Below are 11,845 nucleotides of genomic sequence, written 5' to 3' on the forward strand. Positions count from 1 at the left end.
GTTTCAGCAACAGACTTACTATTAGGATCTCCCACAAAAGTCCGCCCCATTAGAAAGGAACCATTACATATTGCTCATACTAAGATGACATTAAGTCGCGCAGCCGCGGCAGCGGCCGCGCGGTTTTGGGTTTCTGTATAAAGTCCAGGGAAAGTACAACCAGAAATAACATCACTACAAACTTTTACCCTTTTATGGTGTTCATAAGATGGAGAAACCTAGAGAGAGGCTCGGCGTCTCCCTTTTGCGCTCAGGAAAACCACGGCCCCTGCGCTGTGCTCAGGAGGGAGGAGTTGAGAGAGAGACAGGTTAAAAGAATTGGGGGATGCCCGGGTCCCACTGCTTCAGCACGCCGTAGGGTCTCTGGTCCCATGCCGGAATTAGTTCAGTGGGCTGCTTGGGGTCCGAGTGCGCTCCCTCGGGCCCCTCCATCGTGCTCGCTCCACAGCCGGGTCCAAAAGGAAGCACACGTGGGGGAGGTGGGTTTAAGTATCTAACTGCGGTGGGCGGGGGTCGCCGCCCCCGCCCCCTGGGGACTCCCGCAAGCGCGCTCACGTCCTGTTTTGGCTGGATCGGCGTCTCCCTTTTGCGCTCAGGAAAACCGAGGCCTCTGCGCTGTGCTCAGGAGGGAGGAGTTGAGAGAGAGACAGGTTAAAAGAATTGGGGGATGCCCGGGTCCCACTGCTTCAGCACGCCGTAGGGTCTCTGGTCCCATGCCGGAATTAGTTCAGTGGGCTGCTTGGGGTCCGAGGGCGCTCCCTCGGGCCCCTCCATCGTGCTCGCTCCACAGCCGGGTCCAAAAGGAAGCACACGTGGGGGAGGTGGGTTTAAGTATCTAACTGCGGTGGGCGGGGGTCGCCGCCCCCGCCCCCTGGGGACTCCCGCAAGCGCGCTCACGTCCTGTTTTGGCTGGATCGGCGTCTCCCTTTTGCGCTCAGGAAAACCGCGGCCCCTGCGCTGTGCTCAGGAGGGAGGAGTTGAGAGAGAGACAGGTTAAAAGAATTGGGGGATGCCCGGGTCCCACTGCTTCAGCACGCCGTAGGGTCTCTGGTCCCATGCGGGAATTAGTTCAGTGGGCTGCTTGGGGTCCGAGTGTCCCTGTTCCTTTTCTTAGGAAAATTCTTCATCTTTTATCGCTACCACATTTCTACAGCTGATAAGTTCCTGCCATGAGAGTATCGTGAATCTCTACACCATATTTTGATGTTACTGTTTTCTTTAGTCTCCTAGGATCCCACCGCAGGGTCATTCACCCCAAGTGAAATCCCAGTCATGTCTCCCAAAGTTTCCTCTGGCTGAGTCTTGGATGACGTGGCATTGTTAGGAGGCTGCTCTGCTGTACACTGGAGAAAGCCCCTCAGTTTGGGTGTGGTGGCCAAGGCTAGGGGTGTCAGAAGCCCACAGACACAGTGTCATTCTCAATAGCACTTCAGGGAGTGCAGGAGCCATTTGGTCATCAGTGATGATGGTCACCCTCACCCCCTGATGACACGTGTACCTCAGTTTCTCTATTTCAAGATATGTGTTTTATTTTGTACAAACAAATATCTCTATTGTTGTAATTAAGGCAACATGTACAGTGTTAATATAGTTTCTGCATCTCACCACCACCAAAGTGCCCAATACCATCCTCCATCTCCTTATGCTACTTATGTTATCAACATTAATTTTCCTCGTTTTCCTGACCCCATCCCAAAGAGTACCTATGCTCTGGATCTATTTCCCACAGTGTTTCTTTAGAATGAATCCCTCTGTAACACTCACACTAAGAACTGTTCTTCAGGTTGTATGAAACTTTTAATTTTGTTTGTTTATTTTGGGGTCCACCCAGCAGTGCTCAGGGCTTACTCCTAGGGGGACTCAGGGAGCCATATGTGGTGCCAGGGATTGAACCCCAGTCAGATAAACCCCCTACCTGCTGAATTCTGGCCCTGGCCTTAAGAATATCTTTAATTCTTCCGCATGTGACCAGTTTTTAAACATTATTTTAAATACCTTAAATTTTATGACACTTATAAAATATTTGTCAGATCATACTCAAAATATAAAATTCCATTCTAGTCCATGGCCAATATTTTTTCACTGAACTAAACTTTTATTTGTTTCTGCACAGACAGGATGGACCCCTGCCTCCATATGTGGAAGGCCTATGCCCTACCGCTGAGCCTTATTCCCAACTCACAGAACTAGCTTAGCTTTCCTGACTGGGAGAGGAGGCTAGATTGAATGTCTGAAATATTGCTCAGTGTAGACATTCTGGGGTATGTGAATGTTGTTCAGTGTAGACTGTCTGCCCTGAAGATATGAGAGCATGAATTTGACCCCTGGCACCATCCCACATGCCTTGTGAGATCCTGGTGATGCTGTGTTGTGTGATCCCTAGCCCCCCCAAAAAAAGACATCTGTCTTTGACACCACAACCAAGTGTGCAGAAATGCCAAGGCTAAATTTTTTACCTAAATGATGTTACAACTGAACAGTGTGTGAGCACTGTGAGCAAGTGTGTGACCCGGCAAGCACCACATCCAAGTGTGTGAGCACCAGTGAAGGCACCAACAGCAGCGACAACAAAGGGAAGGAAAGGGACAGAGATAAATCAGCAATGAAAGAATCTTTTAAACCGCCTTCTTACAAACATCAGACCTCACAAGACAGTGAACCATGCCCAGGGGCCAGTGAGATGCCTTAGCTCAAAGGGCCGGGGCGCAGGCTGTGTGTGCAGCAAGGCCAGCACAAGCCCCAGGGGTTTCCCTTCTGCAACTCTCCATCCGGCTCCAGATTCTGACCCCAGGATAGCTCTGAAGCACCTTCATCCCATGGCAATCTAATTTCAGCCAATCTTCTACCTGGGCCAATCTAACTTGGACAAATCTATCTTGGACCTATCATCTATCTTGGGCCAATCTATCTTGGACCCATATCTCCTCCTCCTCCCGGTCAGCATCTCAGCCTGAGTCAGACCACAGCCCCGCCTCTGCAAAGTAGGAGCGAGCAGAGCAGCGGTGCCCCCGTGTGGCCATAGCGCAGAAAAACAACTCAGTCCGAATTGTGCTTCCTAGTAGGGAGCTCTCCATGAGCTCGTAGCTGTGCACACTAGGGGGCGCCCTGTGGTGTCTGCTGAAACTCGCTGCTTCATCTCTGGCTTTTGATGCCTTTGGAGATGTGTTCCTGAGTCTCTGAAGCAAGGCCAGTAATGGAGTTACAGGGTGGGCTGGAGTTGGTTTGTGGGGGTGACTGCCAGTGCTTACACGTGTATTGGGAAGTGGGGAGCGGTGGCCCAAACCAACTCCGTGAAAGCCTGGAGATTTCAGTCACCGCATACCCGAATTTTCAGCAGATTATATCTTGATGAGGTCTGTCCTGAGACAGGAGTCAGTCTGGGGATATAACAGCGATTTTGGGTTGTGGAAACAAATGGCTGCTGGGGGCTCTGCTTAGGCAGGCACAGGCCAACCTAACCCCTCTGATTTACCCCAGTCTGTTCATCATGCGGGAGTCCAAGATTAACTGCAGCTTTTGGTCTCTGTTGAGATTTATCTTGGGTCTCTGAGATAAGGCCAATAAATGATCTTATATAGCTGAGTAAGAGGTGGTTTGTGCGTGTGGCTCCCACATACCTAACTTTTGGCTGTTTAATTTCATGGTAAACATGGTCCCAAGTTGTTGGGATCCAGCCAAATGCACAACGGCAATTTTAGTGTGTCAGTAAGCCTGAAGACACCATCAGGCTGCTGATACACTCGCACTGCAGGTACAGGTTGACCCGTTGGCAGCATCATAACCCCCAGGAGAAAAGATTTCAAAATTCTTTTTCCATCTAGAATAAGACCCCTTAACACTGATGAGAGAATGAAAAGACCCAGAGAAGGGGATCAAGGCCTGTGCAGCCTGGAGGCATCAGCCCTGGGCCTTGAATTTCCAGATTTCCAGATTTGGGAGGTAGCTTGTTACAACACATATTGTAAAATTGAGTTCATATTGCTTGTTACCACACCCAGACTGTGAGGACCCCTGAGCACCCCTGGGGGCAGCCCTGAAGCACAGAGACTGGGGTAACCCTGAGCACAGCAATGTAGTTCCCCCACCTGCCCCAAGGGCAGGTGCCAAGAAAGGGAGAGACCCTGCAGGAGCTCCACAGATAACAGCTCCTGAGACAGGGGGAAGGTCTGTGTGTCCTTAGTGACAGGAACTGCACCCTCGCACCTCTGCCTACTTTGCTGCACTTTTCACCAGTCTGCTCCATGCCCTGTCCTGCTGCCCCATTGGGTCCCTAAGCCCAGCAGAGTCCAGTCCTTCCTCTGAGCGCTGCTCCACTTCCTCTTCCCTCTGCCAACCAGTCAGTCCCTCCCCATCACATGCTCAGATGATGAGTTTATCTTATGTTCTATTCTGATTTGGGGGTTTTGGATCACATCTGTATGTACTTAGGGATAAGTCCTGGTGGGGTTCAGGTGACCATATGGGGTGTCAGGAAGAGAACCCTGGTCAGTGATGAACAAGGCAATCACCTTATTCACTTTCCAACCTGTCTGGTCCCTATATCACTTTCACCCCGTATAAACAGTCTGAGGAGAGAACAGCTCGGTCATCTCCCCACTCTCTCATCAGGACCTGGATACTGTCTCCCCACAGGGAGGGGCAGGACAGCAATGGTCCTGCCATGTCCGAGGTCCCCTCAGCTTTGAACAGGATTGGACCCTTAAAGAGATATAAATAAATCCAAACAAATGCTTCCAAGTTAGCCCACTGTCTGCCCCATGTCCTCTCCCACCTGTTGTCTCATGTCTCCCACACTGGGTGCCCAAAGGGAGCCCCGGGCTCACCCATGGGAGCCTGGATCCCCACTGACCACATCCACTTGTGATCCTCTTTAACACCCCAGCCTTGAGTCCATAACTCAGCTACCAAATTGAAATTTTATTTTTACCAAATGGATATTAAACATGTGATTTCAGAATCCTAATACATCTAAAAGGCTTTAGGTCCCAATATTCATGTATCCCCATTTCTTGAAACAACAGAGTTTTACCCTCATAATTACTACTCATAATTAAATGACAAAATTGTTACATATGTCAGCCCTACATATTTGGATAAAGGTTATTATTTTCATATGTCACTTAAATAACAGATTAAAGGCAGGAGAAAATATGAAAATTCAGCTAGCTTCTGATGAGACAGAGAAGACACTTTGAATACATACAGTGTAAAGGATTCACTCTTCCACAACACCATTTATGTTCTGAATTAGTTTTGTCCTTTTTCTTTCGAATTTTGGGGTGGGGACTTCCAAACAGTGCTCAGAAGGCCTCTGCTCGAGCTCCAGGTTCTCCAGTGCCACAGCTGTGGTGCTCTGAGGCCCGTGTGTGCCACACAGAACCAGCTGCCTGGACCTCTTAACCCCTGAAGCACTTTTTTTGAGGGGAGACTTTCTGCAAGCACCATGGTTTACAAACTTGTTTGTTATACAGTTGTTTCAGGGAGTCCATGTTCCAAAGCCAATTCCACCACCAGTGTGACCGTCCCTTCACCAAAGTCCCCAGTTTCCCACCCCCCCCACTCAGCCGGCCTCGTAAGCAGACACAAAGAAATTTAGTTCAACACATGCTTGTTACAACACATGCTACAACATAAAATTATTCCAGAATTAAAAAATTCAATTATACTGGCATTTCTTGCTGGGATGAACAAGATGGCACTTTCGTTCTAGCTCTTTGAGGTTGCACAGGTGACCTTGCTCTGATGTCGCACAGGTGGACTGGCTCCCTGACATTGAACAGGTGGCCTCGCTCTCTGAGGTTGCACACACTCTGTCTCTGAGGTTGCACATGGGAGCTGTGGTGTCAGCACACTTGGCTGTGCTGCTCATTATTTTGGTCACACACTGGCATTTCCTGTCCACCCACAAGCCTGACCCCTTAGGGGGCACAAAATAATTTACTTTATATTTTTTTTACAGGAAAAAGTATCAGGAAAAATAACAATAGGAATCAATCTGTGATCATTGTTCTATCTCACAATGCTGCGTATCTGAGTGTTTACTGGATGTTTAGTGCCTCTGAGCCTTCTGTGTTATTTTTTTTTTGCTCACTCAGCTTGGTGGGCTTCTCCACGACAATTTGTTTAATGTTTTTATTGAATCACTGTGAGATAGACCCTGACAAAGCTGTTCATGTGGTATGATTTCAGTCATACAGTATTCCCACACCATCCCTGCACCAGTGGACATTTCCAGCACCAGTGTCCCCAGGTTCCCTCCCACCACCCCCCACTCCCCACCCCCTTCCTGCCTCTATGGCAGGTGCTTTACTTCTCTCTCTCTCTCACACACACTCTCTCTCTCTCTCTCTCTCTCTCTCTCTCTCTCTCTCATTTTGGACATTGAGGTTTGCAATATCCTACACAACTGTTTATCAAATCTGCTGTTTTCCTACTGGGCTGGGGTCAAAAGGCTCAAACTACTATGAAATGGGGTGTCGCTCCAGAAGCTGGAAGCATTTGGTGGTTTAGCAGCTTGATGAGGTTCAGGTGTGGAATGGGGCCATTTCTATGCCTGAAACTTTGGGTGTGGGTGGGCGCTGTTGGCCCCTGGGCTGGGGAGGGTGGCTGGGGTGTTCGGGGAATCTGCCCAACCCCATTCTGAGGAGGGCCCAGAGCCCAGCCCTGACTGGTCTACATGGAAGATTTAGCAACTTGGCGTTCTTTTCAAGATTATTTGAAGAACTGGGCCATTTCTCTGCAGAAACAAAAATTTGGGGGGACAAGATAAATAAAGGAGATGGACAAGAGGTTCTTGTGGGACCCCTTGGATCTTTATTGGAACTTTATGGCACCTTTATGGAACCATTCAACCCAGAATATTTGCACTAGACATGCAATATTGCCCTGGCAAGGAGGGGCTGTGGGGGAGGGTTCTGTATCTGCTCTGTATTTACTTCCACTCCTAAAAGAATCTCCCCTTGAAAAAGCCCATTACAAAGATTTTCATCCCCATGAACTAAGGCCTTGGATGTGTCTATCTTTATATTATATATAAATATTATAATATATATTTCTTTGAATTTACACAAATAATGTTCTGATGATTATGGATCCTAAGAAATAAATTTGATTCATGGAGAAGAGTCAGGCTCAGTCCACAGGCTGAGAGCCCCTCACCTCAGCTTGTGGACTGAGCCTGACTCAGTCATGCTTTTCGCTCCCATTTCTGCCTCTTTCTTAGTCCTCATGGCGTCCATGGATCAGGCCTGCCCAGCTGGTGCTGCTACCCGGCAAAAATCTAATATGGCTTTTCTTCAAAAAACTTTCTAGGGCTGGTGAGATAGTAAAACAGGTAATGAGCTTGCTTTGCACCTTGCCAGAAATAGGTGGTTCTTCTTCTTCTTCTTCTTCTTCTTCTTCTTCTTCTTCTTCTTCTTCTTCTTCTTCTTCTTCTTCTTCTTCTTCTTCTTCTTCTTCTTCTTCTTCTTCTTCTTCTTCTTCTTCTTCTTCTTCTTCTTCTTCTTCTTCTTCTTCTTCTTCTTCTTCTTCTTCTTCTTCTTCTTCTTCTTCTTCTTCTTCTTCTTCTTCTTCTTCTTCTTCTTCTTCTTCTTCTTCTTCTTCTTCTTCTTCTTCTTCTTCTTCTTCTTCTAAGAAATAGGTTCTGTTGCTGCATCCCATATGTTCCCCAGAGCGCTGCCCACAGTAATTCCTGAGTACAGAGCCAGTGAGCATCACTGGGTGTGACCCCTTGCCCACCCCGAAAAGACTTCCTGTTAGCATTAATCTGCTGTTGATATTATTCCGTAGAAGTCATTTTCAGGCTTTAACTGCAGGAGAGATAGTACAGAAGGTAAGGTGCTTGCCTTGCATGTGGCCAACACAGGTTTGATCCAGGGCACCACATATGGTCCCATGAACCTGCCAAGAGTGATCCCTGAGCACAGAGTCAGGAGTTACTCCTGGGCAATGTCTGGTGCAGCAAAAAGCCAAAAAAAAAAAAAAGTCACCACCAACAATAAAGGGTCTCTAACTCAGATTCCTCGCACAGCAAACACTGACAGGCATAACCTGAACGCACAGAAGCATCTCTGGGGTCCTAGCGAACTTGTAAGATTGTAGCAAGATACTGAAATGAAATCCATGGAAAATCGATGAGTCAGTCTCAGCCCTGGACACGGGACACAGTGCGACAAAGATCAGGTGAGGGACAGGTGAGAGGGCGAAGTCCCAAGTCCCAGGTGTGGCCCCCATTGTCCCCAGGGTGGTGTTGGGGGCGGGAGATCAGGCCTGGGGATTCCTGGTCTCCAGAGTTTCACTTCTCCCTCTGCAACCTGTGTCAGCGCCTTCTGCCCGGATACTCCTGACACGTCCCCAGTCCTCACTCCCATTGGGCATCGCTGTCTATTTCAGCCAATCAGCGTCCGCGACGCTCCCGGTTATAAACTGAGGGAACTCACAGGTGAGTCAGAACCCGCCTGCTTCCTTCAGTATGTGGGAGGTTCGACCCCTCCTGCTGCTGCTCTCGGGGGCCCTGGCCCTGACCCAGACCCGGGCGGGTGAGTGCGGGGTCGGGAGGGGAGTTCGTTGCGGGGGGGAGGGTGGGGACTGCCAGGCACTGATGTGCAGGACCCCGAGAAGGAGTTTCTCCGGTTCCCTGCCCGGACGCCCCCAAATGTTCCTCCTTGTCCCCCCAACCTCCAACTCCCCCCGCGCCCCTAAGTCTCGCCCTTCTCGGTCCCTCTTCCTTCCCGTCTCCCGAGCCCCCTCCCTATCCCTCACCCTGGCCCAGGGGCGCGCGGGGGGCGGGTCTGGCCGGGTCTCACCCCTCCCCTCCCCCAGGCCCCCACTCCCTGCGGTATGTCTACACCGGCGTGTCCCGGCCCGGCGGGGAGCCCCGCTTCATCGCCGTCGGCTACGTGGACGACACGCAGTTCGTGCGCTTCGACAGCGACTCGGCGAGTCCGAGGGCCGAGCCGCGGGCGCCGTGGGTGGAGCAGGAGGGACCCGAGTACCTGGAGGAGAACACGCGGATCTACAAGGGCACCACACAGAATTACCGAGTGTACCTGAACACCCTGCGCGGCTACTACAACCAGAGCGAGGCGGGTGAGCGCGGCCGGGCAGGGACGAGCCAACACGGGGACGGGCCGGGTCGCCCCGAGGCGGGTCCGAGCGTCCCCGAGGCTGAGGGACCCGCCCCGGACCCTTGACTGGGAGGCGCCGCGTGGACCGGGCCCCGGTTTCGTTTTCGGTTCGGGGTTAATCTGTGCGGGCGGGTCAGACTTTCACACCCTCCAGTGGATGTTCGGCTGCGACGTGGGGTCCGACGGGCGCCTCCTGCGCGGGTACTGGCAAGACGCCTACGACGGCGCCGACTACATCGCCCTGAACGAGGACCTGCGCTCCTGGACGGCGGCGGGGGGCACGCAGGCTTGGAGAAGCCAGCGCAAGAGGGAGCAGGCGGGTCAGGCTGAATATTGGAGGAACTACCTGGAGAACATCTGCGTGCCGGGGCTCCTCAGATACCTGGAGCACGGGAAGGACACGCTGCTGCGCGCAGGTACCGGGTCCCGGATACTGACGACCCCTGACCGCCCGGGGGAGGGGCGACTCCCAACCGGGGGACAGAGTGGGGTTCAGTGTCCGAACAGCGCCCCTTCTTCAGTCAGGAGAGGGACGGACCCGCCTGGTTTCCATGTTCTGTACCACAGAGACCCGCCCTCCCCTCAGGCCACCCTGTGTCCTCAGGACCTTGAAGTTTCTCAGTGTGGGAGCGTGGGGGGAGGGGCAAAATTCTCAGAAATAACGAATATGGCTTCCCTGGGACCAGGCAGCCACCTGTGAACTGTCTCAGGTCTCAGCTCTGACTCCTGCTTCTCTCAGTCACTCACCCTCCACCCAGGGCAGGACAGAGTCAGTGTCTCCTGAGAGACCCGAACCTCCTTCCCAAACCCTATTCCAGAACTTTCCAAGGAATAGGACTTTATCCAGTTTCTCAGCCCAGTTTGTGTCTGGATTTTTACCTCCTATTCCAAACCGATTATCCTGTTCAACCTAATTGTGGAAGTGACCCAAAGTGTGAATTTTCTCATTGTTCCTCCTCAGACGCCCCCAGAAGCCACATCACCCACCACCCCTTCTCTGGCCAGGAGGTCACCCTGAGGTGCTGGGCCCTGGGCTTCTACCCTGCCGAGATCACCCTGACCTGGCAGCGTGATGGGGAGGACCTGACCCAGGACACAGAGCTGGTGGAGACCAGGCCTTCAGGCGATGGAAACTTCCAGAAGTGGGCGGCTGTGGTGGTGCCTTCTGGAGAGGAGCAGAGATACACGTGCCGTGTGCAGCACCAGGGGCTGCCGGAGCCTGTCACCCTGAGATGGGGTGAGGAGGGGGACGGGGCACAGAACCTGTTCTCAGGGAATCAAGGTTGGCCCCTGTGGGGAACTGCGGAGGGTCAGGCGGGGCTGGGGTCAGACCCTCTCCTTCCTCCCTTCCCAGAGCCCCCTTCTCAGCCCACCATCCTCACTGTGGGCATCATTGTCGGCCTGGCTGTCCTCGGGGCTGTGGTCACTGGAGCTGTGGTGGCAGCTGTGATCAGCAGGAGGAAGCGCTCAGGTAAGATGGGGGTGGGTTGGGGGGAATCTGTCCAACGTGGAAAGTCTTGAGTCTTGTCCCACTTTGGGGGTCTCCCCCCATATTAGCTCTCCTGCTTCATTAGCAAAGCACCACCTGCCCCTGTGCTGTCACTCACACTCCCCTGTGTGTGCCGCTCTCAGGGTTGCTCAGGAAAGACATTTTCACCCCCATAAGCTGGGGATGAACCTGGTTCCCAGGATCCCAGGTCACAGGGACTGTCCCTGTTGAGAACAGACCGCCAGGAGAGGCTGGTCAGTCCACGAGTGTCTTTTCCCCGCACGTTTCCTGGTCCTTCTCTCAGTCTTCTAGTGCTGATGCTTCCTGGAGGTCCGGGCCTAGAGAGCTGCTCTGTGGCCTCAGGACCCTGTGCTCTCCCCGACCTTCCCTGGATGTTTCCTTCCTGCAGGTGAGAAAGGAGGACAGTACACTCAGGCTGCAAGTAAGTCTGGGCAGGGCTGGGGCCCTAAAATCTTTGGGACAGAGTCTGGAGCCCACAGGAGCTCCCGCACCCCTAGATCCTCCTCTAGTCCCACCCCCTGGGGCTCTGACCTTGGCCTGTTTGTTCCCTCCAGACAGCGACACTTCCCAGGGCTCTGATGAGTCTCTGTCGAACCCTAGAGGTGAGACTCTGGAGGTTGGAGTGGCGGGATTGGGCAGAGGGGACAGGACTGGATTTGGGGGTTCTTTGAGAAGGATGCTGGGAGCTTGCTCAGGATGTCACCACTCTGTCACTCACTGAGTCTCTTCATTCTTTTCTCTCACAGTGTGAGGCAGCTGTCCCGCTGGGTTCCTCACATCCCAGTGTTGTGACTCAAGAACTGCTGATTCTCCTTCTGCCCTGGGACTTAAGTGTGTTTGTGTTCTGTCACACTCTGTGATGGGGGAGACTGGCCCACCCCTGCCCACCAGGCCCTCCACACTGACCTGCGTTCTCTTCCCTGATGCTCTGGGCTTTGCCAGCAGAAACAGGACTCAGCCGTCTCCATCTGTGTTAGCTTCTTGTTTTCCTGAATAATGTTTAGCCCTTATTGAAATCAGCATCTAATTTGCACTTTTCTAATTCCTGTTTTTTGGGGTTGAGGGTTAATAAAAGAAATCCCTGAAATTTGAGAAGAAAAAAATAAAAATCTTGAGACCTTCCACGTGTTTTCTGTTTTGATTTGAGTCTGTCCCACATGTGACCAGAGAGGCTGTGAGGGAAAGGGAGGGGACAGAGGTGTGCCCAGTC

The 11,845-nt window shown here is 52.0% G+C and overlaps 1 protein-coding gene across 1 annotated transcript; it reads left to right on the top strand.

Annotated features, from left to right (window-relative positions):
• The first annotated feature begins 8,468 nt into the window (after positions 1–8,468).
• Positions 8,469–11,640, top strand: LOC129401947 (patr class I histocompatibility antigen, A-126 alpha chain-like). The gene is made up of 8 exons (XM_055125436.1): positions 8,469–8,537; positions 8,821–9,087; positions 9,263–9,541; positions 10,087–10,362; positions 10,480–10,596; positions 11,024–11,056; positions 11,190–11,237; positions 11,382–11,640. The coding sequence occupies exons 1-8, from the start codon at positions 8,471–8,473 to the stop codon at positions 11,384–11,386; spliced, it is 1,092 nt and encodes a 363-aa protein (XP_054981411.1). The 5' UTR covers positions 8,469–8,470; the 3' UTR covers positions 11,387–11,640.
• The last annotated feature ends 205 nt before the right edge of the window (positions 11,641–11,845 follow it).

The sequence above is a fragment of the Sorex araneus genome, chromosome 2, assembly GCF_027595985.1.
Source record: "Sorex araneus isolate mSorAra2 chromosome 2, mSorAra2.pri, whole genome shotgun sequence".
In the NCBI taxonomy this organism is placed as follows: domain Eukaryota; kingdom Metazoa; phylum Chordata; class Mammalia; order Eulipotyphla; family Soricidae; genus Sorex; species Sorex araneus.

Coding starts and splice junctions, on each gene's coding strand:
- LOC129401947 (XM_055125436.1), top strand. CDS start 8,471: ATGTGGGAGGTTCGACCCCTCCTGCTGCTGCTCTCGGGGGCCCTGGCC. Junction 10,597..11,023: donor CAGCAGGAGGAAGCGCTCAG/GTAAGATGGGGG, acceptor TCCTTCCTGCAG/GTGAGAAAGGAGGACAGTAC. Junction 11,057..11,189: donor ACAGTACACTCAGGCTGCAA/GTAAGTCTGGGC, acceptor TGTTCCCTCCAG/ACAGCGACACTTCCCAGGGC.